General features: G+C 42.0%; 4 protein-coding genes across 4 annotated transcripts; 2 read left to right on the top strand and 2 right to left on the bottom strand.

Annotated features, from left to right (window-relative positions):
* The first annotated feature begins 1387 nt into the window (after window positions 1-1387).
* On the top strand, window positions 1388-7111 carry LOC116381061 (DDB1- and CUL4-associated factor 7-like). The gene is made up of 7 exons (XM_031842888.1): window positions 1388-1861; window positions 2913-3071; window positions 3571-3682; window positions 3797-3915; window positions 4029-4238; window positions 4463-4580; window positions 5520-7111. The coding sequence occupies exons 1-7, from the start codon at window positions 1724-1726 to the stop codon at window positions 5690-5692; spliced, it is 1029 nt and encodes a 342-aa protein (XP_031698748.1). The 5' UTR covers window positions 1388-1723; the 3' UTR covers window positions 5693-7111.
* A 751-nt stretch (window positions 7112-7862) lies between these two features.
* LOC116381103 (potassium voltage-gated channel subfamily H member 6) lies at window positions 7863-12933 on the bottom strand. Its single transcript, XM_075447354.1, is given in 11 exon segments — window positions 7863-8169; window positions 8268-8454; window positions 8678-8904; window positions 9012-9250; window positions 9448-9556; window positions 9749-9942; window positions 10042-10294; window positions 10410-10609; window positions 10790-11183; window positions 11284-11727; window positions 12790-12933. Coding segments are annotated over 11 exon segments (2679 nt in total). The 3' UTR covers window positions 7863-7881.
* A 1370-nt stretch (window positions 12934-14303) lies between these two features.
* taco1 (translational activator of mitochondrially encoded cytochrome c oxidase I) lies at window positions 14304-17056 on the bottom strand. Its single transcript, XM_031844257.1, has 6 exons — window positions 16990-17056; window positions 16506-16794; window positions 16310-16416; window positions 15985-16118; window positions 15360-15522; window positions 14304-15080 (listed from the first exon to the last, which is right to left on the bottom strand). Exons 2-6 carry the CDS (start codon window positions 16789-16791, stop codon window positions 14871-14873), a joined length of 900 nt encoding a protein of 299 aa, XP_031700117.1. The 5' UTR covers window positions 16792-16794; window positions 16990-17056; the 3' UTR covers window positions 14304-14870.
* Window positions 17057-18446: 1390 nt separating this feature from the next.
* On the top strand, window positions 18447-26979 carry pth3r (parathyroid hormone 3 receptor). Its single transcript, XM_031844255.1, has 13 exons — window positions 18447-18771; window positions 21247-21352; window positions 22256-22366; window positions 22463-22587; window positions 22768-22862; window positions 22979-23132; window positions 23700-23853; window positions 23943-24003; window positions 24093-24159; window positions 24256-24350; window positions 24443-24584; window positions 25138-25179; window positions 25278-26979. The coding sequence occupies exons 1-13, from the start codon at window positions 18706-18708 to the stop codon at window positions 25764-25766; spliced, it is 1707 nt and encodes a 568-aa protein (XP_031700115.1). The 5' UTR covers window positions 18447-18705; the 3' UTR covers window positions 25767-26979.
* The last annotated feature ends 617 nt before the right edge of the window (window positions 26980-27596 follow it).

Below are 27596 nucleotides of genomic sequence, written 5' to 3'. Positions count from 1 at the left end.
CAAAATATATTTGCCCTCTTCAAGGCCTTCACACTCAACTAAATCATTGTTGTTGATGGAGTTGTTGGACAGACGCATGGAACGAAGATGCATCCCAGGCAACATTATTGAGCAGAGTGGTAAAGATCTAAGAGACACAGATATAGTACATTAGAGCATGCAAAAAATATATTTACAAACATGGATGAAATGTTACAAGGTAGAACCTTGCATACTACACATGCTGTACCTTTTTATGAAGTTTTGTAGTAAAGATTTTACTGACGTGCTGCTGTGTCGTGTTGCCTTGATGTCAGACATCTGTGGGAGCTGTTTGTGTGTAGACCTAAATCAAATCTAAGAGCTGACCCACAGAGCACAGGAGATTGAATTTTATTCCAGTTGTATGGCTAAAAAGGGAAGATAAACGACCTCAGATTTTAGGTCATATGATAATCATAGACCATATACTAGAATAGGTGCCACCAGAGAGCAAACATTTCCATTTAGGTCCACCATACATTAACCTTGAGATGAGTAAATATTGTAATGTTGAAGTGAAGGTGTTGAAGAATGTATGACCTAAAATATCCTTTAACCTCTAATAATCAAGAGTGATGCAAATATCATAAGAATTTGCAAGCAATGTGTTGTGGGAACTCATTTATAAAACCTTTGTTGTTTTAGCTATTAGCAGGTGGAAAGAACCAAAGTGTGTGGCAACCTAAACATCCTGTACATGCAAATTAGGTGTCAGAGCTGAGTTTTACAAACGTGCTGTCATTGCTGACGAATCATCCTGCAAATATTGCTGAGGTTAATCTGAGGACACTGGATTAAATGATCTATCACAGCCAAAAGTGAAGGATTGAAAAGATCCAAGGCCAAGACGCAGGTGAGAGGAACAAGTGGTTCCCTCATGGCTTCTGCTGGCATTTGGGGAGGGTCCCACTAGATGCAGGCCAGGGGAGAACGGGAGAAATGTCAACAAATTACTTCAAAATAGATATATTTCCCAATTGGAAAAATACATGGAACAACATGCCTCAACATTTCTGTATGCAAAAGGACAGATTATTCTTTGCTGAAATTGTCAGACAGCTTCTAAAGTGTGGAGGACCACAGCATGTCAGCCACTGTAATGCTGCATTCAAGTGCTTGTCGTAAACTCTCGGTCTGTGAGCTTGTATGTAAATCTAGAACTCGTTGACATTCAAGTTGTGGGCAGAAAAATCACAAACACAATACCATATTACTTATCTACTGAGTGCCACTTAAACCTCTCACAAAGTCGAGTATCAAACTCTTATTTTTCCCAAGAACTACTTCGTGGGCCGCCTGTGCTCTGATCTGATATACAATATTCGTACCGGCTCCTAAAGGCAGCACCAGCATCCTCGATGACGCTCAACGGTGCATTATTTTTGTCCTCCTGTCGCCGCCATTGCTGCCATGCTACGAACATCTTTGAGCAGCTGTGTGCGGTTAATTTGATACATTTAAGATATCTTTTATTTTTTTACCGTGAAGCTTTTACCGCTAGGAAAGCTTCCGGATTACACGGACTCGACCATTAACGACCTTACTACGGTAGAAATCACAGTCAGCGGAGACAATAAGTTAGCTGCCTAGCTAACGTCCATTTGCAAAATAAGCTAGCATAGGTGGTCGTAGCGACGCTCTCAGGGTCTTGTTTTCCTGCTGGTAATTTCTCCAACACAGGTTATTTCTAGACGCATTGAAGATGTCGCTACACGGTAAACGTAAAGAAATCTACAAATACGAAGCGCCATGGACAGTGTACGCCATGAACTGGAGTGTCCGACCGGACAAACGGTTCCGCCTAGCGCTCGGTAGCTTTGTGGAGGAGTACAATAACAAGGTAAACTCATCTTGTCCCATGCTGCAGACCAGTGATGGCGACACTCTTGTACTTGCACCTTAAGTATTACTGATCGAAGGAGATTTAGGAATTAAAAAGTATGATATTTATTTGCAGTAGAAATGCAACCCCCTCGCTCCAGGCCCCCTGTCAATTGAAAGTAACGGTTTACAGTATGTTGACCAACGTTATGTTAGATTTAATTGGGAAATACACGTATATATATATATAATGATTTGATTCTGCATTAAAGGGACTATTCAACTAGAATGTATGACAGTAATATCAAACTGTCTTTATAATGTAATTTGTGATGATTAAAGGGAGCAGTTTGCATGAATCTAAAGACATGTTCCTTTGCAATGCAATGAGGGAAGTGAGTCGCAGACATGTGAAAACAGGTTAGTGGTGTTATTAATTAATTATATATACATAAATATTGACTTGAGTTTTTTCTTTTTCACTTGAAATGTCTTATTTTCTGAATTTGCTCTTTTATTTAATTTTGTCTTGTATTACTAGAATTGGTGTTAACTGTTTTATTATGAAATGTTATGATTTTAGATTGTGTGTAAAGAACTAATATAAATCAGGACCCGGAATAATTAAGCAGTGCTGACAAATTCCCAACCATTACCAAGATGATGTCTTAATGTATGTTTGATTACTAACTTCTGACTTTTTTCAGATTATTTAACTGTCAATTAGTTATTACAATTTTCATTCGTCAATTTTCTGTTGACAGAACGGTGATTAGCATAGCTGTGAATACAAACTACATATATTAATTGAATAAGTTGCCATCAGCACAGGCGAAAATGGGACATATGGTGGTATTACGAAGGATTGGAAAATATGACACGATAATGACAATGTTCAGGTTGAATATAAAGTGTGTGGGGGGGGGGGTAATATAATGTATCTCTCTAACTGGATTATCCCATCTGAGGATCCCTTGAATCATCACCACCGTTACACCCCTGACTGACTGTACTCAGTCTCAGTAACGCTACTGACTCACTCAAGGTGAGTTGTTGTTGTTTGTTTACAGGTCCAGATAGTTGGTCTGGAGGAGGAGAACTCTGAGTTTGTGTGTCGAAACACTTTCGACCACCCCTACCCCACCACCAAGGTGATGTGGATCCCAGACAGCAAAGGGGTGTACCCGGACCTGTTGGCCACCAGCGGGGACTACCTGAGAATCTGGAGGGTAAGAGGACCAGTCTGACCTGAACCTATGGCCCCCTGTAGTCAGAGACCTCATAAGATAATCACCACTAGGCATGATATACTGTACTGTTTATCCACACTCCATGTTCAGGATGAACCATGTGGTGCAGGCGTCCAGCTTCTAACTACAGCTCTCAAACGCCACAGAAACCGAAACGGCTCCTTGAATTTTACAGACAAACATTCTGGGATACATTGATACGCTATGTTATTACACTGGTTATTAATATTTCTTTTTCTGGAATACTGTCTGAAACAACAATAACTTTACGACATTATGACCGATTATGAAGACTATAGTGAAGCCCACAATAATAAGCATGCAAACCAATAGTTTTGCTACCATACTTCTCTTTTTTTATTATTACTTTATCCCATTTCTTTACAATTGAAAATGGAATATGTAAAAAAAATATGTGTTGTGTTTGAACCCACTGAAGTGCCCAACTATTCAGAATAAAATGCGTTTCTCCTGACAGGTGGGCGAAACAGAGACCCGACTGGAGTGCCTGCTCAACAATAATAAGAACTCTGACTTTTGCGCACCACTCACCTCCTTTGACTGGAATGAGGTGGACCCAAACCTGTTAGGTAAAAACTCAGTGCAGGGTTCCCTCTGGGTAACATTATCAATACGACCTTCACGAATATGAAGTCATTATTTGAAAAGGGGGATGACTTTGTGTGTCTGTGTTTTCTACGCAGGTACTTCCAGTATCGACACCACCTGTACCATCTGGGGGTTGGAAACTGGACAGGTGCTGGGCAGGGTCAACTTAGTGTCGGGTCACGTGAAGACACAGCTCATTGCCCATGACAAAGAGGTGAATGTTACGACATCACGGAGCAAACCCTCAAGTTATTATGTTAAACATAATCCTGGGGTAACTTTCCCATCTTCCATCTGATCAGTACTCACTGTCTGGTTGTGTTGCAGGTGTACGACATCTCTTTCAGCCGGGCGGGTGGTGGCCGGGATATGTTTGCATCAGTGGGAGCAGACGGCTCAGTTCGCATGTTCGACCTCCGTCACCTTGAACACAGCACCATCATCTACGAAGACCCCCAGCACCACCCACTGCTCCGGCTCTGCTGGAACAAGCAGGACCCCAACTACCTGGTCACCATGGCCATGGACAGCATGGAGGTTAGTTCCCTTTGTGGAAACATGCTGTAATCCCGAAGTATGGAAAATGACAATATTAGGTGATTTTTAGTCATAAAAAACATACTTATTTTTGATAGACTTCTTTTAAGGCTTGACTTGTGTGAGTGATTTGAAACTGGGCATAAAGATATATGAAGCCTCTCTTTGTCCAATATTATTTGCTGCCTGTTAATGTCTGTACAATAATCTTTTCTTATCCTCAGGTGGTGATCTTAGATGTGCGTGTGCCCTGTACTCCGGTGGCCAGACTCAACAACCACAGGGCCTGTGTCAATGGAATCGCCTGGGCGCCGCACTCCTCCTGTCACATCTGTACAGCAGGTATGCAGATTCTATTTTCACACAGTAGCAACATGAGAGGAGAACAACGTGTGCAACATCACTGCAATAACTGACAAGGAGCACAAGAGGGAGCTGGTCTTACGCTTCACAAGAGAGGTCAACAAAGCTCTGTTTCGATAAATACACAAGTTTCACCTTCTGCGTCTCACGTTACTTCAGTCTGTGAGCGGTGAGCAGAGGGGTATTCAGTTGGTTGGAATCTTGAATACATATATTCTATATTCAAATTCAGAATATTCGAGGACAGTCTTATTATGCAGAGCAGAATGCGCAAAGAGCATAACACCACGATGAACCCGTTTCCTGGGGGAATTCCTTCTTCTTTGGCTGCTCCCGTTAGTATCACCACAGCAGATCATCTGTTTCCATCTCTTTGTGTCCGCTGCTGTAATGTTTGATTGAATGAATACAAACTCCATGCAGGCTAGCGTCTCAGCTGCATCTCACAGGGGTAACTGCCACCTGAAGGGTTTATGTAGGCACCGAAACGCGAGGATGAGGACCAATGAAAAAGCAGTGAATATTTATCTACATTTTGCAACAGGCAGAGCAGAGTGTGCTCCTCTCTGTCTCTGACAAGGAGACATTCTTACACCTATTCTTCTTATTGACAAAAAAAAACTACAACCGAACACCTTCTGATGTCAAGTTTCTAGTCAATAGAAATAGAAGATGTTAATAAAATACGTTCACAAAAAGGGTCTGGTAGTATCCGAGATTAGCGGTGGACAGACAGACAGAGATGTGCGTGCATACACACAAACTCACAATTACAACTGAATACAGGATCTCTTGGTGGGGATAAAAACTGTTGTTTACCAGAATCAGGCCGGTGACATGTAGTGTTTAGTAACATCATTTTCTTCCTGTTAAAATAAGATAAATCAATTGAAATCGAAACTCCTCCTGTCTTTGCAGCGGAGGACCACCAGGCTCTAATCTGGGACATCCAGCAGATGCCGCGGGCCATTGAGGACCCTATACTGGCCTACACAGCTGAGGGAGAGATCAATAATGTCCAGTGGGCCACCACCCAGCCCGACTGGATCGCTATCTGCTACAACAACTGCCTGGAAATCCTCAGAGTCTGAGCTTCAGTCATGAAGAAATGAGGCAACTCAAAAACATTGTTGGTTGAATTAACAAGCTGTTTAAGAAGGACGGAGCGATATTCAGTTCATGTTCGTATTGGGTTCATGTTGATACAGGTTATGTGTGTAAAGCTTTTTTTCAACTGAGTGAGAACGAGAGTACATCAGCTCTTGACTTTGTGATACAAAACCAAGACGTCCTGTATCAGAAAACTCAAAGGAGCGCCAAAACAAAAATGGTAAGGAACTGTAATGTACAGACATGAACCAAGGTTCAATAGCCTTCAAGCTTTCAGTTTGTTGTCTCACGGACAAAAAGTTCAGTCAGTTTCATGTTTTTATACGCTATTATGGCGCATTGTATGTGTAGGTTTACCCATTACCACATCCTCAACCATTCATTTTTATGATGCAGCAGAAATGTAGTTTAGCCACATTTAAGAGTGGATTTAATGTGGTTTTAAATGTTCATATATTCAATTGTTTTTTAACCTAAATATGTGTTCTATTCAACTGAATATCCTTTGTGATCTGTTGTGATACATTCATTATATGTGCAACAATTAACAGGTATTAAAGCTAGGGTTGGTAGTCTAGCAGGATTATTCTAGATTACAATCATCCAAACATCCAAAAGTTGCCAAATCTAGCAGGAAAGTCAGCAACACTGACAGCCCGTAGCCACTCCGCCAAAATGATCATTATGTATGTAAACATGTAATGAATGTAAACAACGAACATGGCTATTGTTAGTAACTCTCAGCTGTCAAGCTAGCAGTTTATGGAAGACTCGTCCAACCATTACATCGGGGCCGATTGAACATTATTAAGAAGTGATCAGAGCATTTGGTTCATTGATTGTTTTCAGGATTTAATGAAGATTTCAACAATCTCAAATGTTTTTGAAAAGATTACCAACCCCACCTTTTAACCGTTGACCAGAATACAGATTTCTGTTTGTAATTTGCGCACCAGTTATTTTATTCGTATCACCATTTATTTTTGTGACATAAATAAACAGTCCCTCACAGTTTAAACCATTCTACAGTTTTATATTAAGACAATTAATTTACAGTGAGGTGACTCAACAAATTGCTAAAAATCTATAGTACAAATTTACAGTTAGAAAGGATAGGTTGAATAAGTGTTTTCTTTCATTTACTGTTTAATACTGAGAGAACACTGCCTGACGTACATCATACACAATCCTACAATATAGAGAAACGTACTTATTATTATTATTTTTTTTCAAACTGTCATTGTTTAACGAATGCTGTGAGTCCTGTTGTGATATTAAGTTCTGTTGTGATATTGGGATGAGTAGACGGGGTGAACAGGAGTTATTTCTTACTTGCTGTAGGTGTTTCAGTACGGGGTCATGATGTGTGATTATTTGCTAAACATAAAGTCAGAAAACCACTTGTTTATGATTCATTTTCACTAATCGGGTCCAATGAAGCCTCACCGATGTCGGCCAATAATTAAATAGAGAGCGCAGTAAAGAAATGCCTGAAATGTGTGCGGTGATTTAGAGAAAGGGTCGCCACTCTATATAGTATACGCACCAGAGAGGAAACATGTTTATTATATGAAGCGCTTAGAAAATATATCACTTCATAAATTGTCTTTAGGTTTTCTTAAAGGAACCGTTTGACATGTAGGAAATTCATATTAGCTTTTTCGCTGATAATTAGATGGGAAGACGGATATCACTCTCGTGTGTCTGAGCCAGCAGTAGGTTAGCTTAGCTTAGCACAAAGACTGAGGAACGTCTGGTTTTATAGGATGTTGTGAGCTGGAGGTCTAGTCGGGTAACTAGAGCCTCCAGGAAGTCACTGCTCCTGTTCAAGATACAAGCTTTTGGGATGGCATGCACAACATTTACTGGAGCAGGATGAGATGTTCACAAAATGTGTGCTCTCCTTATCACGCACATGCTGTACTTTAGAAAATGTTCTTTAAAAAGTATGATAATTGTGTTGCAATCACCACTTGGTGTAATCCAGCATCAACGCTGTATGAAATGAAAACCCTTCATCTGATTTCGAGTTGCTTTACTTGCTGTCCAAATGTGTAATGATAGCTGAATCTTGGACTAGTCACACGGTTCCTTTCAGACTACAAGTAGCAGTCTATCACTACTTTCAGTGTCCCTCTGGTGGCCACTAAAACTCTTTTACTGAAGGTTTTCAGATGACAGACAGCACGGGGTCTGAGAGGTGTTTCTGGATCTCAGCGAGTCCCGGGGTGATGTCCAGGTTCCCTGGCAGCGAGGGGGAGCGGAGGCTGCAGCACAGCCTGGGGCTTTCCATGAGGGAGGATCTGACCGACGGCTGTGGAGTCAGCCCTGTGTGGGTCTCAGTTTCAGGGGTGGCGGTCATGAACATGGTGTCGTCTGACGCCACAGTCACATGGATCCCGCTGGACACTGACTCCTGGGACTCCTCGGTGAATTGAAGGTCAGTCTGAGCAGAGCTCTAGAGTGAAGAAATCACTTTTTTTATTTTGATGTCTTAAGCAAAATTCTAGAAACAAATCTCTGAGCAGTAGTATTATTCTCTACCTGTGTGGGTACCCGGGTGTCCATCTGTATGGGGGTAATGGGATACATGCTGTGCAGCACTGGTGTCCCAGTCCCATACAGACCAGGGGAGTCAGTTGGGAGGGTACTTGACAATACAGTGCTGTAAGCAGGAGGTACGATCTGCCTCTGAAGAAGCTGCAGAATAACGTTGATGTCGGCTGTCATCCGGGTCTCCAGTCTGGGCAATTAAGAGACAATGAGAACGGCTATTAAGTGAAGTAACAATATCCAAGAATCTTCTTTCCAGCCAATGGAATGGAAACATTAAGTAAATGAGAGACATGGGATTTCTAAGCATTTGCCTTGGGATTTAAACATTTGTTTTTTTACCAGTGACTCTAATTTCTCATTATACCGCACACTGCCTCTTGTCGAAATACTGACATCATCATTGACTTCACCTGTTGAGCTGTGAATGTAAAACCTCAAGTCGAGACTCGAGCTCACTGGGCCGTTCTTCTGTGAACGGTGGTGGGTGGTATGAGTTGCGGACGGATGAAGATCGCCAGGCTCGAGTGGAAAACGGTTGTGACTGACGTTCAGGCCAGTATCGATACACTCCCGGCACATTCACAGATGAAGCTGAGAAGAAATAAAGACGTTTTTAGTGTGATGTCCACATTTTTTACTACGCACCATCAACAGCTGTATAGCATGTTTACAACTTCAACAAACACTCTTTATGTATTGTCCAGGACAGACTTCAATTAACATCCATCTACCTTGGTCCAACACGGCTTCCCTCCCCACTGAGGTGCCACTTTGGGGGAGCAGCTGCACTACAGAGGGGGAATAGTCCCGTCTGGGATCTTCTGGGGGGTAAAGCTCCTCTTTGGGACTGTGGTCAAGAGGTTTAGCCAGGTCTTCACTGGACTGGGAGCACGGGGATCCACAGCTGCAGCGGTCGTCCCACTGAGTCTGAGGAGGTGAATGACGATGACGAAGAGGGTACGAGTCTTCCTGATCGATTCCATCTGTTCACATCAAAGCATTCAATTACTCTTTCATACCTTCTGCAATACTACCACATTAGTCCAGTTTAGGTTAACCAAACAAATCAATACCTATACATTTAAAAAAAAAAAAAAAAATGTTAGGTTACAAAGGTAGTCTGATTATTTTAGAAGCCTATCACACTGATTACCAACCAGAGCCCTGTAACAAATCTTACCTGGCCTGATTCGGCAGTCCAGGGAGTGGCATTTGTGTCTTGGCTTGTGGCGATACCCACAGTCGTCACCGGAGTCATCAGTTGTTATTATTGGTGGTACTTGATCAGCCTGAAGAACACATAAGTAAAACGGTATATAATTTGGCTTTACAGACTTCAACAGCAATCAAAATGCAACTAGCAGAGAAGTAGTCCAACTATCTGTTTTCTGGAGGGGGGGAAATACTAATGCTAAAGAGAAATGGTCAAATATTTTGTGTCTCATGAGAAAAAAACCCATCTCAATTGACTGCCAACATACATCTCTCAGGTCAAAGGTTATCTCCAGGTTCCTCCAGAATCTGTCTGCGAAGCCGGGGTAGATATCAAGGACCTCCAGCAGGTCGTCCCTCTGGACGCGGTGCAGGTCGCAGTAGGTGATGGTGTACACGTCTGAATTGGACTTCCCCGGCTCATCGTACAGGTGGATCGGCTCTCCAAAGATGTCATTCTTTTCTGCAAAAGCATAAATATTATTAACAATATTAGTATGAGTGGATGAGGTTTTTGGAGCATTTTTGAGACACCGAGGTCAAATCGTCTATGGTTAGATACCTAATATGGCGACCACCACATCATCCCTGATGACCTGGATGGAACCACGTGAGATGAAGAAGAGAGAGTCCAGCATGTCTCCGTAGTGGATCAGAGTATCTCCTGGAGGAGCGTGGACTGTCTTGAACCTCATACCCAAAGCTCGCAGACAGGCTTGACTGCCTCCCTGGAAAGCCTTAAAGTTATCCAGCAGAGTTCTGTTCAAGTGCAAACAGATGTCTCCCTGCAAAGACTCTGGAAATCCCTTCAACACCTGAATAAGACCATCAACATATCAGCGATTAGATGCAAAACGGGGACACTGAACAACTTTCACAGCAGTTAAAGGATAAAGTGGGACTCACTCAGTCCTGTCAATTTTTACTTACAGCATTCATGTCAATGCCATTTGTGTAGGACCAGGCATGCTGGAAATACTCCTCCAGCCTTTGGCGAAGGCAACCGGGGATTTGGTGGAATCGGATGAACTCTTTCACTCGCAGCATCTGGGTGTGGTAGCGGGTTGTACCGGAGTACAGCCGCTGGATGATGGCGGACACGTTCCCAAATATGCTGGCATACATGAGAGCTGAGAAAGAAGAAGCAATGAGGACACAGAGGGCTAAATCCTAAAAAGGGGTTGTAAAAATAGTTTCTGTATAATAAGGGACTGCACAAACATTGTTTGTGAGGGAGGGTCATAAAAGGGGGAAGAGTTTGTTTTGTGTCTTTGCTTAAGGGGAGGCACTCTCAGCGTTATTCAACTCACAGCCAATGACCATGACGCAGATGGAGAAGATCTTCTCTGAGTTGGTGTTCGGAGAGACGTTACCAAACCCCACGCTCGTCAAACTGCTCAAGGTGAAGTAAAGAGCAGTGACATACTTGTCTTTGACCGATGGACCGGAGGTGGAGTCACTGTCGTTGTATGACTTGCCCAGTTGTTCAGCCAGGTTGTCCAGCCAGCCGGTTTCCGTGTACGGCCTCTCCACGAAGCCAATAGCGTACCAAATGCAGGCGAGCCAATGGGCGATGAGCACAAAGGTGCACATGAGCAAGAACAGGACAGCAGCCCCATATTCAGAATACCGGTCCAGCTTTCTTGCCACGCGGACCAATCGCAGCAGCCGAGCTGTTTTCAGCAGACTTGTTAAAGTTGCCATCTTTGGTGTCCATTAACAACAGAGAGGGAGAGGATGTTAAGGCAGGGAAATAGAGATTCAATTTACAGTAACTTCAGAGAACTCAAAGAAGTTTAGACACTTAAGGCAGAGTTCTTACCTCGTCAGAGCCAGATCTGAAAATGAGAAGATCAAAGGGGATCGCTGCGAACAGATCAATAGAGAACCAGCCTTTGATATAGTGCTTGGCTATCCGGCTCGGCTGTGTGACCACCTCGTCGTTTTGGTTCACGTACGTTGTGCGCAGGTTGATGACTATATCCACAATAAACAGCACGTCCACCAAGAGGTCCACCACATTCAGAGGGTGGCATGTGTAGCCACAGCCCTTTTGACGTAATTCCCCGTGTTCATCCAGGAGGAAGGTAGCTGAGTAAGGAGTAAAAACAGCTGTGTAGAGGACCAGAAGGAGAATAATCCAGTCCCAAAATGCCTTGAAGGGGCTGTAATGAAGCAAGATCCACCATGTTGTCTCTGGCACCTGCAGTTTGTGTTCAGGCAGTACATCAGACTCCAAAGAAAGTACCTAAACAAAAAGAATACATCAGTATGCAATGATTATCATATATGAACGTCCTTCAATTCTGTATCTTCTATAGTGAAATCTGTGCACTGTCATTTTATTGCATTTTGGCAAATGGATACCATTATATTAACTAATCATAAAACAGCATTCTTCTTAATTTTTGCTGTGAAGGAAAAACAAGTACATTCTCTGAACTAATACTAACGCACAGACCTTTCTAGAAGATGTCATATTTTGACCAAATTCTCGGTGGACGCTGCTTGCCCTGGTTTTGCGACCTTGTAGGTCCAACAACTCCTTGACCATCCTGTCATTGGTGAATCTCAACAGTGGCTGAGACTTGAGTAAAGATTACATCCAGATAGTGCAATTATTTTCAGATAGTTAAAGAGCGAACACAATAGTGTGCTGTAATCAGCCGCGCAAGAGCTAACTGAGCGCCGTGTGCTGGAGGGCTGTAATGATGAGCTGGGCGTCACAATCACACAACTGAGTTCATGTGTTTCCACAGTCCTCGTGTACTCTTTAACCCAATTTCAAATTAACATTCGCAGCCCTGACGAATGTCGCTGACCTTGCAGACAGACAGATCTATCTACCAGGTATATAAGATAAATAACAAGTTGAATACTGTATATAGATGGACCAATAAACTAACAGGGATCAACAAGTGACCCCAAGCAGCAAGGTCAGCGATTGTTGCGATTGTTTCATATCCATCACATCCCGCAGAAGCAGTGATGCAGAAGGCTGAGCCCCAGGGCTCCAGCGGTCACTACAGTAGGTCTGAAATGAACTGTGGCTCAATGTAACTTCACTCCCAGAAGAAAAAACACCCAGCGACCAAATACCTACTGATTTTTCCACTAGTGGTTTTGAAACATCAGTCTTCCGTCATGGCAACGTTCTGGGAGCCTGAAAACGTGATTAACGTGAAGCTCTTTAATGACGGACAGAAGCGGGCAAGCAGTGAATGCATCGTGGGGCGTTTTGAAATTCGGTGGTTGTCTTAAATAGGACCTCCATGGTTGTCAGCCCATGTGAGGTTCTCGGCCCCCGTACCTGTGTGACCTTCTCTGTGACGTTCTGAGAGCGGTCCTTCACCTTGGAGGGGCTGAGGAGCTCCATTTTGGGAGCTGGAGGTGAGCAGCATTCAGGGCCCTTGCTGGCTGGTCCCCCAATCTTCATAAGGTCTGAGTCAGACATGGAGCTCTGCTGGCTTACAGGTGATCAGAAAACACATTTTAAGAAAAATGTTCACTCCAAAGAGATCTTTATTTTCTCTTATTTTGTGCTTCTTCATCTTATTGTTCTTGAAAGACATTGACCTACTAATACTATAATTACAATTATAGTATTCAATAACACGATTCACTGCAATCATTTTCTCAGGATGTAGTTTTCTTGCTGCACTGGACTTCAACTTTATTTATATAAGATTTGCCTCTGATTTCTCTATTCTGAATTTGCCTTGGAACATCTCAAAAAGAATACAAAAAAATAAACTACTCAGTGACGTTTGATATTCTGTACCCCCCCTTAACAAATTCCTCTCTGCTCTGATTTCCCAGAATGCCCATGTAGCTGTGCCCCTCCCAAAAATACTCTGCCCTCAAATAGTGGATCATCACAATACTAGACTCCCTCAGTGTTAGTACAGAGGGAAGTTAGCAGTTACGTTGTGGAAAAATCTCTCAGCTCTCACTAGTTGGTCAAATTAAGTTTTTTTGAAAGTAAATAAACACGACCTACCTGATTTGAAACCAGAATGTCAGATCCTTCTTGCTTTGACCACTAGACAGCTATGACTCAAATGTCCATCCTCAAAGACACTTTTTGGACAAGTGTTTTCAAAAAGCTACTCTTCTCTTTTCATGGTTCATATTTAGGCAGAACAAATGTACTTCATTCATTCAGACTTCGATGTTGAACCCTCCACTGAGGCACAGGGCGGAGGACTGGACCTGCAGCTCGCATGTTGCCTCGCAACATTTGCCAACGCAGGAAACCAATCAATGGCATGCTATAGCTGAGCGGAACTGGCAGGAAAATCTATGCCGAGTATTAATAGACAGAGCAAATGGGCTCAGAAACTTTACAGTGGATAGTTCAGTTTGGTGGTCTAGCATACAGCTCAGGCTGTGACATACATGACGCTAGTTGAAAGGAACAAACCCGGCTGGCTTAAGTTATAGTGGCCGCTCTATATGTTGTGTGCACACTGTTAATGTGGGAGCTTATTGACTGCAATGTTGTTGACACTACAGTGATATAAGGGGGGGTGGGGGGGTAATGACCTGTGATGACATTGGCTCAAATGTCCTTCAGCTGTAACCTTCAGTCATCTGTATGTTTTTATATATATATATATATATATATATATAGAGCTTTTAAATGTGTTTGTGTTACTTCTCTTGGATATTTGTGCTAAATACGGTCCAATATTAACTTAGACGTGTGATGTGATAACATGAGAATGGACTTTTCAGTAAAGTAGGAGAAACCTTCAGTAGTTATATAATAATAATAATAAATGATCATATTCATAGATTCTGGATTGTGACAGAGGAGTAGTAGATGTAATTTAATACCTTTTTAAAGAGGTAATTGAACAAATTATTATTCAGGGTTTTTTTATGTCTAGAGAGGATCTTTAAATGAGTGCTCTTTTAATTGATCCTTGTTAATATATAAATATTGCTTCCTTCCTCAAATAATGAAAGTGAAATTACACTTTGATAATACATTTTCATTTCTCTAGGATCCGATGAATGACTAGCTAACCATTTTTTTAAGACGTGCTTGGCAAACTCTGTTTTTACAGCGTCTACGTAAAAGAAGAGATGCAAATATGGACGTTATTTCACTTCTGTTTGCTCGAGTCCTGCTGTTGATGAACTTCTTTAAGTACACGCTGACGAGAGAAAATATTCAAGAAATATCACTTTAGATTTGAACAAGGACCACAATTACATTTCACTTCCAAGTCCCACAAAGAAAGCATTGAAATGACCAATACACTCGTATTTTCAGGCTGATAATGAAAAGCAGCATGAGGTGTTGACAAGTAGTTCATGTATCATTTCTCTGTGACATCAACTATCCCACATATGAGCTATTCAGTGTCCACCAAGTGTCCGTGCTCAGCTGTCCGCCTGGATGTTGTCCCAGACTCGAACTACGTCTGGACAGTCATTGAGTGCTTCTATTAGTGTTGAAGCAGCATCCAGCTGGTCCTGGTCCAGAGACGAGAGGGCGCGGGGAACAAACTCCAACCCGGCAGACGTAATCTGCATTCCCAGCTCTTCCAGCAAGGCCCGCACCTTCCTCACCTCTGCCATGTCACAAATAAACTGAGAGGAACAGAGCACACTATTAAACAGTGGTATGACTGCGACTCATTATTTTCATTCTCATTAAAGCGGTTGTTCATTAATCACTTAATCTATAACGTGTGAGGAAATAGTGACAAATCCAAGGTTATGACTACATGGCTGTTTTGTCCAATGGGCAGTCCAAAACAAAAGATAGATATACAATTTAAAATGATGTAAAAATAAATAATGTTTGGCATACAATACACATTCCCTCATAGGTTTGTACTGCTCTCCTCATGTCTCTTAATGTCTGACCTGCAGGAGGGGCTGCTCCTCCTCATCCTCGGTCTCTTGGACATCTTCGGCTTCCGCCTCGATGGCCAGCTCCAGAGCTCTCTCTGTCGAGACGTTCTGGCCTGGCACCAAAACCACCCCCCTCCTGTTGAAGTTGTGGCGCGCTCCGTCTGACAGCATCCCTCTGTGGGTGAGTAGTGTGAGACGACAGAATTGTACTTTAAAAACTATATCATGTGATCATTTGTAAACCAAATACAGGATTTGATTTGTACTAGCTTTCTTTCTTTTTAATGTGTGCTGTATTGTACCTGTCCTTTCTGCTGATTTCCATAAATTGTTTGCATCTGTGCCACCAGCTAGTTAGCCAAGACAAATGTTTTTACAGGGACATCTAGTGGCCAGTGCCATTAGCACACCAACCTCCATTATCATTGCACCATGATTACCATGCATTGGCTGTCATTACTGCATTCTTCCCCCTCTATTGTCCTATATAGCTGATCTGTGTATTGGCCTGTTGATCTTCAATGTCCAGCAGATCAGGTTAACACTGCAGATTAACCATCAGCGGTGTGGTGAGAGTGCGTCTGGGTGTTTCAGCTTTAGAGTCAGCAGAGTGAGATCACGGAAAGCCAATCCTGACCTGTTCTTGTTAAGCAGGCGTTTGATTTCCTGGTGGGTACGCGAGTTGTTGTCCGTCAGGACCTCGATGAGCAGCAGACACCCACCGGGCCCCCGAGCTTCAAACATATGCTGGGACGCTGGTTTAGCTTTTTCCTGTAGAGCCAAGAGAAAAGACATGAATGTGGTGTGTTATACCAGCAGACTTGGAGAATCTACGCCAAGGAGCATTTAAGCTTCTCAGATGTCTTGTAGTGGCCAAACACCTCACTCTGACTTCTGTTGATATGTTGTTTATTCATTAATTTCTCACCCATTTGTATTGTGTCAGTGTGTTGTCAACCTACCGCACTCTTGATTGCAGCCTCTACGGCTACTTTAGGCATGTTCTTGCTTCTGCACTGCTCCAGTATGTGGGCTAAGTTTACATTCATGTCTGGGTTGGAGCCCCCTTCTGCAGATGAAACCAACATTGAAATCAGCTTCAGTTGACAAGAAAACTCTCCAGCTGTTAGTGAAATGGTTCTTAATGTTTACTCTCACCTTTCACCGCTATCTTTATCATCATACCAAACTTCATGAACATCCGGCCCCTCGCTTCATCTTTAGGTCCCTTAATGTGTTTCACCTTTGACCACTTGTTGTGTCCGGCACATAAGGCGGAGCACAGCTGCAGCGTCCTGACAGTGGAGGTCCTCCACGGCGGGTACAACACGCGTGAGGCCGGCGTTAGGACGCACTCCAGCGGGGCCGGGAACCTGCCTAGGATCGCGACTGGTGTCCGGGGGCGCAGGGTCCGGAGAGCCCTCAGCACCGCCGCCCCCGCCATGCCCTTCTCTCACACACACACACGCGCACACACAACCAGAGTGTCAACCAACCCAATGTTACGGTAACCTGCCGTACATGTGGCGCAAAGACTATTTTAAACTGTGAGCTTCCTTCTGCAGTTGAGGCCTTTAACTTTAGCGACCAGTCATTTTCATATGGATAAAGAGATTAAAGAGCCAGAAGTTCTCAAACGTACAGTTTTGACAAGTCAGGAGAACGCGCAGCTGCTGCCGTCCTTGTTGTGAAACCGGTACTTCCTGGTTGCGACGTCAGAAATGGCCCTTCAAAGTAAAAGTCATATAAAGCAACACGCTTCAGTTTTGTACAAGGTAATGAAAACGTAATAGAACAGAATCGTTACTGTCGTATTAATTTAACCTGTGCAAATCAATACATCTTAAAAAACGTTTATTAATATAATGACAACAGCAATATTATTTTTGCTGTTATTACTAATATATTATTATTTTTTATTTTAAGATATCCTATATCAATACATGTTAATACTAAATAATATATACTATTATAGTATTTTGCTGGTGTTTGTCTTGTCTTTGTAATCTTATTATATATATATATATATATATATATATATATATATCTTATATACTACTCCATACTAATATAGTATTATCTTAGTATCTGCTGCAAATACTAAATAATATTAAAATCTTAATATTTAAAAAAAATATTGTATTAGTTTTAAAATGTTAATTAAAAAAATTGGTTGATTGAAGCATTAGGTTTACAGATATTGTTAGTCACGGGTAACAATAATTCCAAGTCAAATATACACAAACTGTGCTAGCTCTTAATCTAATAAATGTTTTATCCCATACAGGTTTTCTGTTTATAAACTAGTCATTTTTTAACAATTTGTTCTCATACAGTCCTATAAGATTCCCCATAATTTGTAAATTGGACTGAATGAGGAAAATGTGTAATATATCCTGAACCGTAACCGGAAATCTCTTGGAGGACTCTTGGGTGTCTGGTTGAGATTGGGAACCACAACAGATTATCAGCTCACATGTTCAACAACTGATCCCAAAAATAACAGCAACACAAACCAAAACATTATTAATCTTTCCCTTACGATGTATATTCATTATATCTTCTAGTGTCAGGGAGGTCAGCACTAGAGATTATAGGTTGCATCTAATTGGCCCAAACAGCAGGCAGTGTGAATCTGGTCTTTCCCAGTGTCTTCTAAAATGTCCCAGCGTGGGAACGGGAGAAGAAATGTTGGTCTCTTGCCATGGGAACGAAGTTCATTAAATCACACCGCATCTATTTATAATGATGGAACATAACAATAATAGTCCTATGATTCAGCCTCTTGTCCAGGATTCAAAAAACAGGAACATACTGTTTGCGCTGAATTTCGGAAGAATCTGTGTGACCATCGCATGGTTACTGGATGGTAAGAGCTAAGACTACTCTGTCTGGAAGGAGATAAGAGCAAAAAGACATCAGCAGACAGGACGAACAGATACACAGACGGATGACCGCGGCCGAGGAGCACAAAGAGTTAAGTGAGATGAAGCCACAGCCAATCAAGGCCAACAGTCTCTGATAGACGACAGTCCAAAAAACTGAAAGGAGGAGATTTCATCCACAGTGCTCCCTCCCTTCTCACAATACAGACTGACTTCTATGGTCTGTCTCAAACCTGATTAGTGATGTCCACTGGAGAGAGGAGACCTTTTTAAAACATCATTTCTGGATGTCAAAAGACCCCAAAGCTCAAGAAGATCCTAAAATGGACAGATGAAACACAAATAACTACAATCTGCAGGTACAAAACAGCCCTTAACTTTGGGATACGAGTTCCTCCGATTCAACCCGAGGAGGATAAGATGATCTGATGGTGATTAAAGGTCCTGTTTGAGTCGACAGTTATAAAGACGTGATGTTGTCTGCACAGGGAACCGGTGCATTGGTTGTATTCCACAGTGTCATACTAGTGACCGCACTGGTAAGTGTACTGTCTTTATCCTGTGTTTGGGTGATTGAGTTATTGATTACTTCTTTGATTAAATTCATCATAGATTGTCTACAAGAGTTTGTCAAGCTCTAAAGCCAAACAAGTTTTCTTCTATTTCCATTTATAGTTTTAGTTTCTCAAGCCAAACATGAATATGTGCAACAATTAATTTTTTTTTTTTACAGTTTGTAATTTGTGCAAACATGTTCTCGTGGATCTTATTTGATTGGAATGATGATAGAAACATGAATCTTCTTATAATCATGGGAAAATCACCAGCTTAAACAATATGAACACAGCAGTAAGTCATTTCTCAGTCTCACAGTCCAGCGTAAACTTCTGAAGGGATGGTTTTTATGTTCTAAATTTAAACTTTTCACACAGTAGCATCATATCTTACACTATGATATGACACTGAGTCAGAAATAATGCTCCCATACTGCTGCACTTTGAGCCCAAATGTAGAAAAATGTCATGTATCTGTGACTTTCTTTGATCGTTTGAAGTTTGGACATAGATTAATCTTGTGCTTTGGGGAAATGTGCCAGCCATTGACCATAGATAGATGAGTGGTTCTTTATTTTTAACACATAAGGTGATATGGAATAACTTAGATTGTGTTCTTTGCAGCACAAACCCTTCTTTAAAAGAACAGCAACGACTAATCATTAACAACATAACAGCTGATAGGATATTTTGCAAATTTGCCTTCAAAATCTCATGTCCAAATAGGAAAATTACTTTGAAAAAAAGTAGGGGATTGCAATGGCACACACACGCACACACACATAAGGGAGCCTTCAATCTCCACCATCACAAATCCCATGTGGTCTGCTTTCTTTACCTCACAAACCACCATAAGCTCTGACCCCTTTAAGCTTTCACCCGCTGAAGCATGACCCTCCTGCAGCTCACACTGACCACTGTCGCTTCTGAGCTCCGAACTCTTTGTCTTCCTCGGGTCGATCCTGAGTGTCGACCTCAGGCAGACTATACAACCTCCTGCTCAGTCATCCCGAAAATCACTTTACATGAAGCAAAGGACTGAGAGAGCAAATTCAAATATGACACAAAGGCGAGGAGATGTCTAAGCCTGATTGTTTTGTTAACACTCCCTGTCCATCAGCAGAAAACCCTCCTGTGCAAAGAAAAGTGAACGCCTTCTCCGTATTGACTTGCATTTATTGAATTATGAGGATGTTTTGTTGAGGCAGAGACTTTGTTTGACAAAAAACTTGAACAGCTAATTGTGGTCATGAATAATCGGCGTGTGTTTAAAATGTGATTGCCAACACAGCCAGTGTTTCCACAGTCCATTATACAACAACAAGTGGTTTGAGTGGTTCAATATGTCTGTATTGACTTTGGCTTTCCCTCCAAATACAAATCACTGTGATGACTGTTCAGCATTCTCAGTGCTACAATACTGGAAACACTGTTCTCCTATTGGCTGTTTATTTTGATGGCTTATGCCAAGAATGTTAGTTATCACGTATCCATCGACATAAACGGTTCCAGTTGGGCTTTAGTCTGTTTAACGAGAGTGAGAAGTTTTCTTTATCTTGCCATGATGGCTGAGAGAAGCAGTGGTGGAAAAATATATTCAAGTAATAGTACCAATACTTAGGCTACAGCAATGTAATAATGCAACTAAAACTCCCATATTTAAGTCAGTACAGACGTGTTAGTGCTTAAAGTATCAAGGGTAAAAGTTCTCAGGGATATATTATCATATATTATGAGATTGTTTATACCAACGGAACTTTTTTTACTACCTCTTCACCAACTTTTGCTCAGGTGTTTGTTTCTCTCTCTTTGTATCTTTCAGCCTAATCGCCTCTCTCACTGTCCTCTTCTGCCGGTCAAACACGTCTCGTGTGAGTTGTCTAGTAGCTAGTTTTGCTGCTCTGTTGTGAAAGGTACCCGGGAACACAAAGCTGCCTGTGTAGACCTCACCAGCATGGCGTGCTGAGGACAAAGCCCCCATGTGGCCAGCGGCAGCCCCGCCGCTGGGAAAAAAAAGAAAAGAGGGTTGGCGAGGGATCATGACATACCGCACCCTCACACAAATATTTCACCTGGAGTTAGCGCATCAGATCCTTGGGAGGGTTTGTTGTTGACAGATCACCCAAGCTAGAAAGAGACTTCAGAGAGACTTTTAAAAGGGAAACTGTTAATGTCTTTTGGTACATTAATAGATAAATAAACGGTGTAGCTGCTCAGATGAGCTTACGTTGCACTTTAGTCTTGTACAAATACTGAACAACCCAATCAAAGCATGGATACTTTTACATTCGTCCCAGGCGTTTTAGATTTATTTCAAGGAGCAGTTTTGTAAATTAACTGTGTATTTCAAGCCATATGCAACTACGAGAAGTTGCTGGTATCCCACACACAACACTATACTGCATGTCTCACATTCTTGTCTTAACAATTTGTCATCTCTCTCTTATCCGCCCTCTACAGATAGACTCTGATGATGTCATCACACGAGATGAGCAGATCTACGTTCTGATTGGTGCTCACGCCAAGTGTGAGAGGAGCATCCAGGCACATATGTCCCTGGTTAAAGGTCTGCGTGCAGCTCTTGATCATGTTATTCATTAAAAGTAGGGAAGGGAGAGTGCTCCGTTTTGGTTAGTTATCCTGTCGTCAAAAGGTCACAGCGTGTGGAAGTCGACAGCTCTGTGTCCTGATCACGTTTTAAATAATTGTCTCTGCAAGGAAAATGTTAGCTAACTCCTAAAACTGTACAATAAACTGTATAAAATTGATATTTGTAAAATGTCTAGCACTGACTTGGTTCCATTGTGTCAGTGTGTTTTAGCCACATTTTTATACATAATCCATCCATCAAATGTATTTTTATCTATAAAATCACATTTAAACCTTCACTTCAGGTAAAAAGTCAACATTGGGAATATGTTGATTTTGCCACCTGGGTAAACGAGTTGTTTTTCCCCTTTCAAAATCTCCCCCTATTATGGGAGTACGGTCCTTTAGCACATCCACTGTTAGTATTAAAAAAAACACGAGGTCAGGGAGTGCATGTCCAAATACATAATCAGAAACCATATTTATTACATCAATTATTTTTTTTCAGGATCAGATATAACACCCATCCAATATCCTGCTGAGCAGTATCTATGCGGTTACAGAGTTGAATTTAGGTGCAGACAATAGCGGGGCATTTTTCATTCACATGATGACGTAGAAGCTGATGATAAATTGCTTCACTGATCTATCTGGAGGAGGAATTATATAAGATGGAGCCTCAGTCTGAAGACTGGTGAGGTATAAGAGAGGCTCAGTGAAATGCAGATCCACAATGACATCCCTGTCCATAGATATCACACAAAATACTGTGATGCAGATTATATTTTCTAAGCCAACAACTGGGCCTGTGCCATAGGGCACATAAGTCTGTAAGAAAGCTCAAACTATAGCTAACAGCTGTTTCCCATTATGTGTGAAGAAGGTGACTGCATCCCAGAGTGGGACGGGATCATCTGCTGGCCACGGAGCAGAGCGGGCCAGCTGGTGTCAGTGCTGTGTCCACAGTACATCTACGACTTCAATCACAGAGGTGGGAGGGCTCAAAAGACACTGTGCGTGAATTTGAAATGACACAAATTGTATCACAGACTGTTGTGCTAATGTTGTGCACGTGTCCTGCACTAAGGGCGAGCCTACCGCCAGTGTGACGCGTCAGGGAGCTGGGAGCAGGTGCCCAGTATCAACCGCACTTGGGCTAACTACACTGAGTGCACCACATACTTGACCTCCAACCACAGGAGCCAAGAGGAGGTACGCACACGTGTGTTTGTCTTGATGCGAATATACACACAGATGTGTTCGGTTCCTGACTGTTTGCAGAATAATGCTGTTTAGCCTCTGTGTTCTGTTTCACCATGCTGACCTGCTGTTTTTCTGGTCACCAAAGTCTCGTGCATCTGCACACTCGAAGTATGTTTTTTTTTGCCCCAGAAGGTGTTTGAGAGACTCCACCTCATGTACACTGTTGGCTACTCCATTTCTCTAGCATCGCTTTTGGTGGCAGTCTCCATCCTCTGCTATTTCAAGTAAGAAACTAAAATTATACGAACCATAACTCCACGTCAAAAGTATTGGCATTCATTTTCAGTTGTCTCCACCTCCAGTGATATGTAACTGAAAGAATTTGTCCATAATCTTTCAGGCGTCTCCACTGCACACGTAATTACATCCACATTCACCTCTTCACCTCCTTCATATGTCGAGCAGTCAGCATTTTTGTGAAGGACGCTGTGCTCCACTCCATATCTGAAGACAGAGAGGATGAGCCTGAGTTCACTACACAGAAGTCCCCTATGGTAAACATTATGGTTCTATTTTCACCATCATGTGTACTAGGTTTTATTTGAATTGTTTTCATAAACTTTTAACATCAAAACTGTATGTTGTTAGCACAGTAATGTTGGTCCACATTAGGGTGCAATACCAGCTCATGTTTTTGTACGTGAAATTACATTTAGTGTCTAATAAGATCTAGAGATGATACACTGTATGTGGTGTGTTTGAAAGAAATAGTTTGATATTTCTGGAAATATGCTCAATTGATTTATCTGCCAGGCAACTGCACATTGTCACTTTTACAGTTTAACATGCTAACTGTTGAGCTTTAGCAGTGCTGGTAGGTGGATTTTGTTTCATTTTGACAGAGCCAGGCTAGCTGTTTCCCCCTGTTTCCAGTCTTTATGCTAAGCTAATCTAACTTGCTGCTGGCTGAGGCTTCATATTGACATTGTCATCTTCTTTCTCATCTTACTCTTGGCAAGAAAGCAAAAGCTAAATGTCTGACTATTCCCATAAGAAATAAAACATGAGCCAGTTTATGGCCTGTTTGAATGTTTCCTTTCTGTGCTGCTTTCTGTCCTCAGGCTGGCTGTAAAGTTGCTGTTACGCTTTTCCTTTATTTCCTGGCAACCAATCATTACTGGATCCTGGTGGAGGGGTTGTATCTACATAGCCTCATCTTCATGGCCTTCCTTTCTGACAAGAACTACCTATGGGCCCTCACCATCATCGGTTGGGGTAAGCTGTATTGGGCCAGATACGCTGTTGTCGCATATAGAGCTAACAGAGAATTAAAAATATATTTTTGTTCTCTCCACTCATCTCAGGTGCTCCATCTGTGTTTGTGTCTGTTTGGGTCAGTGCTCGAGCATCGCTGGCAGACACACAGTGAGTCATGTGACGCATTTATTTGTCAAATATCAACATGACACGGGTATCACAAATGCTCACTTTAACTCTTCTGTCTCCTCTTTCAGATGTTGGGACATCAGTGCAGGAAACCTAAAGTGGATCTATCAAGTTCCCATTCTGGCTGCCATTGTTGTAAGTAACAAATGATACATGTTAATACTATGAAAGGATATTTGACACTTGGGCTGAATATAACATTGGCCTTACTTTACACCTCTGTCCCTGTAGGTGAATTTCCTCCTCTTCGTCAACATAATACGTGTACTGGCCTCTAAACTGTGGGAAACAAACACTGGTAAATTGGACCCTCGGAAGCAATATCGGTAATATTTATTTTAAGTGACAATCTTTCAAATGATGCTACCATCCTTCGACCAGACAGTCTTACATGGATGTTTACGCCCTTAATCTGCAGGAAGCTGCTCAAGTCCACATTAGTCCTCATGCCCTTGTTTGGAGTTCACTACATGGTGTTCATGGCTCTTCCCTACACTGAGGTCACCGGGCTGCTGTGGCAGGTTCAAATGCATTATGAGATGTTCTTCAATTCATCCCAGGTCAGAAAACACATTTATAAACTCTGCAAGCAATAATGTGATGCAAGGGTTAACTTAAACTAGCATTACTAACTTTTATGATAAAAGTAATAGAGAAAAAAAGTGCAAAATTCCAAAATTTGAATGGGTTTTCTGTTTGAGCTAAATTCCCAGAATTTCTCATAACATATTTCAACAAGTATGTGTAATCATAATCTTTTATACACTTAAAGCAATGGTTCAACATTTTGGGAAATACGCTTATTCACTTTCTTGAGAAGATTGATATAACTCTCATTTCCATGTTAAAAATGAACAAAGGGTTTAGAGTTTTTCATTAACTTTTCAGTAGAGAGCCAGGCTATGCTAAGCTAAGCTAACTGTCTGCTGGCTGTAGCTTCATATTTGGTGTACAGACATGAGAGTAATGTGGATCTTCTCATCAAAATCTCGGCAAGAAAGCAAATAAGCATATTGTGGCAAAAAAGAAGTCCAAGTAGTTTTTCAGTGTCTAAATGCAATACAACATTTTGGTGAACTCATTTTTAATAAAGTCTCAATTTCATTTTTCCAGGGCTTTTTTGTGGCCTTTATCTACTGTTTCTGCAACGGAGAGGTAATGAAGCCATCACTTAGTTTTAATTAAAGTGTGAACTCAAAACTAAAAAAAAGACAAACAGAACTTTCTGTTTGTCTCCCTCTTCTTGTCCTCAGGTGCAGGCAGAGGTAAAGAAGGCGTGGTTAAGACGCAGCATCGCGTTGGACATCAAACAGAAAACCAGGATGACCAGCAGCGGAGGCAGCTGTTACTACGGCGGCATGATGTCACACACCACTACCCACAGCGTCAGCTTGTCTGCTGCCAATCCCAGAGCTCTTTCCTTCACCGGAGCCGCCGTGGGCTCTGGTGGTGGTGCTGCCGTTGGAGGGTCAGGGGTCAGGCCGGCACGTCACGGCTCTTTCCACCCGCAATTCAGCCTGCCTGGATATGTGCCCGCTGATACTGAGACCTCCGGCCCCACACAGGAGGAGCTGGGTGTGAGGAAACCAGGGATGACAGAGTCTGGAGTTTTTGCCAGGCATGCCAGAGCAAGCAAGGGAAATCATGATACCGAAAGTCATGGAGCGTCTCCAGCCCAAACCACTGGAGCAGAAGGTGGAGACGGCTGCTTATCTCCGAAAGAGGTGGAGACCATCTTGTGATTGTTTTGATAAATATAGACAGATGAGCATAAATGAAGTACTGGACTCAAGGAAGATGATGAAAGGGATGAATTGTTCTGACTTCACCTGAGAGTGGTCATCTTTACAAGCCTCTATTTTGATTTCAATCAGGAGAGACTTCATGTGCACAACCGGAGGAGAACTGTGAATAGTGTTTAGAGATTCGACCCCATCGTAACTGTTCCACTTCTGTTTTGCTAAACCTGTCCAGTGAATATGATTGAGGTGAATGGGGTGGAGGAAGTGAATGAATGATGCATAAAGTTAGTCTTCCTGACTGAACTTAAGCTGAGCTTCATCTACAAGACTGAGGAACTGCTAAACTAGACATTTCAAGTTACTTGTGTTGAGATTGTTTTGTCAACTTCTTTTAATTAAGAAAGAACTTTCAGTCTTAACTGATGAATTTCTTGTGTATCTATTTAATTTATGTCAGTGTACGTCATATGAACATAAATATTTATATGCTTTCAATGAATGTGTAAGTCTTGTGAACAGACAGACTGAAGATAATCTGTGACGATGTGATGCTGCAGAGAATTCAGAACAGTCAAGGGACAGACCTGGATGTTTAAACAGGGAGACTTTTTTGTGGTGTGGATCTATCGACACATCTTTCCTGTGTTGTATTTTTCAAGGCCAGACTGGCTGACCCCAGTTCAAACTGCACTTGTGTGTGTGTGTGTGTGTGTGTGTGTGTGTGTGTGTGTGTGTGTGTGTATGAATGGCCTCTGTCTATGAATCTGCTGTACCAATTTTGACCTCCATGCAAATCAGCCACACATTTATGATAGAGTAAGCAGGAGTTAGTGGGTACTTTAGCGAGCTAACTGTCCAAATTTGATCCTTTGTAACAGTCATTCGTGTCCAGACAGCGTGTCTAGACAGGTACTGTCTTTCTGCACCGTTGTTGTTGTCCATATTGTCTGACAGGACCCCTGGAGGCTGATGCATAAGCCTTTTGCACCTCGTGGGCTAAACACCAACCCTTTCCTCCGTGTAACCTCTGCCCCGAACACTTCACAACACTGTCCAGAATTTCACACTCTCCCCTCAGGCCTCGACTCGGAGCAGGAGGCACCTGAGCCGTTTGTATAGACCTCGAGCATGTGCGACAGACCTGCAGCACAAGCCACCAGTATTCACAAAGTAAACAGGCCGTGTAAATATTTCAGGACTGTTTAGGTGTCTGGAAATAGAGAGGCATGTACAGTGAAATAAAAGTGTATAAATGTTTTGGGAGTAGGCCTTGAGAGTTTTAATAAAGTGAATTAAATTAAACTGAACTAAACGGAATGGAGTTGATTTACTACTTCTTGGCTCTATGTCAGAAAAGTGTGTATTTTCAGGGCACACTCACTATTAATTTAAAAAAAAGTTTATCCGTGTGTGATGAAAACTGCTTCAACACAAAATTACACTCACCTTTTAAGTGGTTATCAAATACTTTTATATTACAGCAACACAAATAACAACAGTAAAGATAATAGAATATGGCTAAATTAAGAATGGAGTCATCCATCATAGAGTTAACAATGGTCTTGGCACAGATATCAGATTCATCAATTTAATTTCCCTTTGCAGACTATATCTCTATGAGTGGCTGGAGCAGAAGACACGAGGGCTTTCTTTCTCGTCTCTGTCCGCACAGTGTGAGACCGACACTGAGTACAACAGATTTGTCACCAATGTTACTGGAGGCCAACAACGAAGACAATGAAGTTCAGTATGGCTCAATATGACAGTTGCACTCGGAAGAAAAAGACTCATCATCAAATTTCTGAAATACATGAGCTTAGAATGACGTGA

This window comes from Anarrhichthys ocellatus, unplaced genomic scaffold (genome assembly GCF_004355925.1).
Source record: "Anarrhichthys ocellatus isolate YVR2014 unplaced genomic scaffold, GSC_Weel_1.0 scaffold4, whole genome shotgun sequence".
NCBI classification, from domain to species: domain Eukaryota; kingdom Metazoa; phylum Chordata; class Actinopteri; order Perciformes; family Anarhichadidae; genus Anarrhichthys; species Anarrhichthys ocellatus.
The sequence above is the reverse complement of the archived record's forward strand: the minus strand, read 5'-3'. Positions and strand labels throughout refer to the sequence as shown.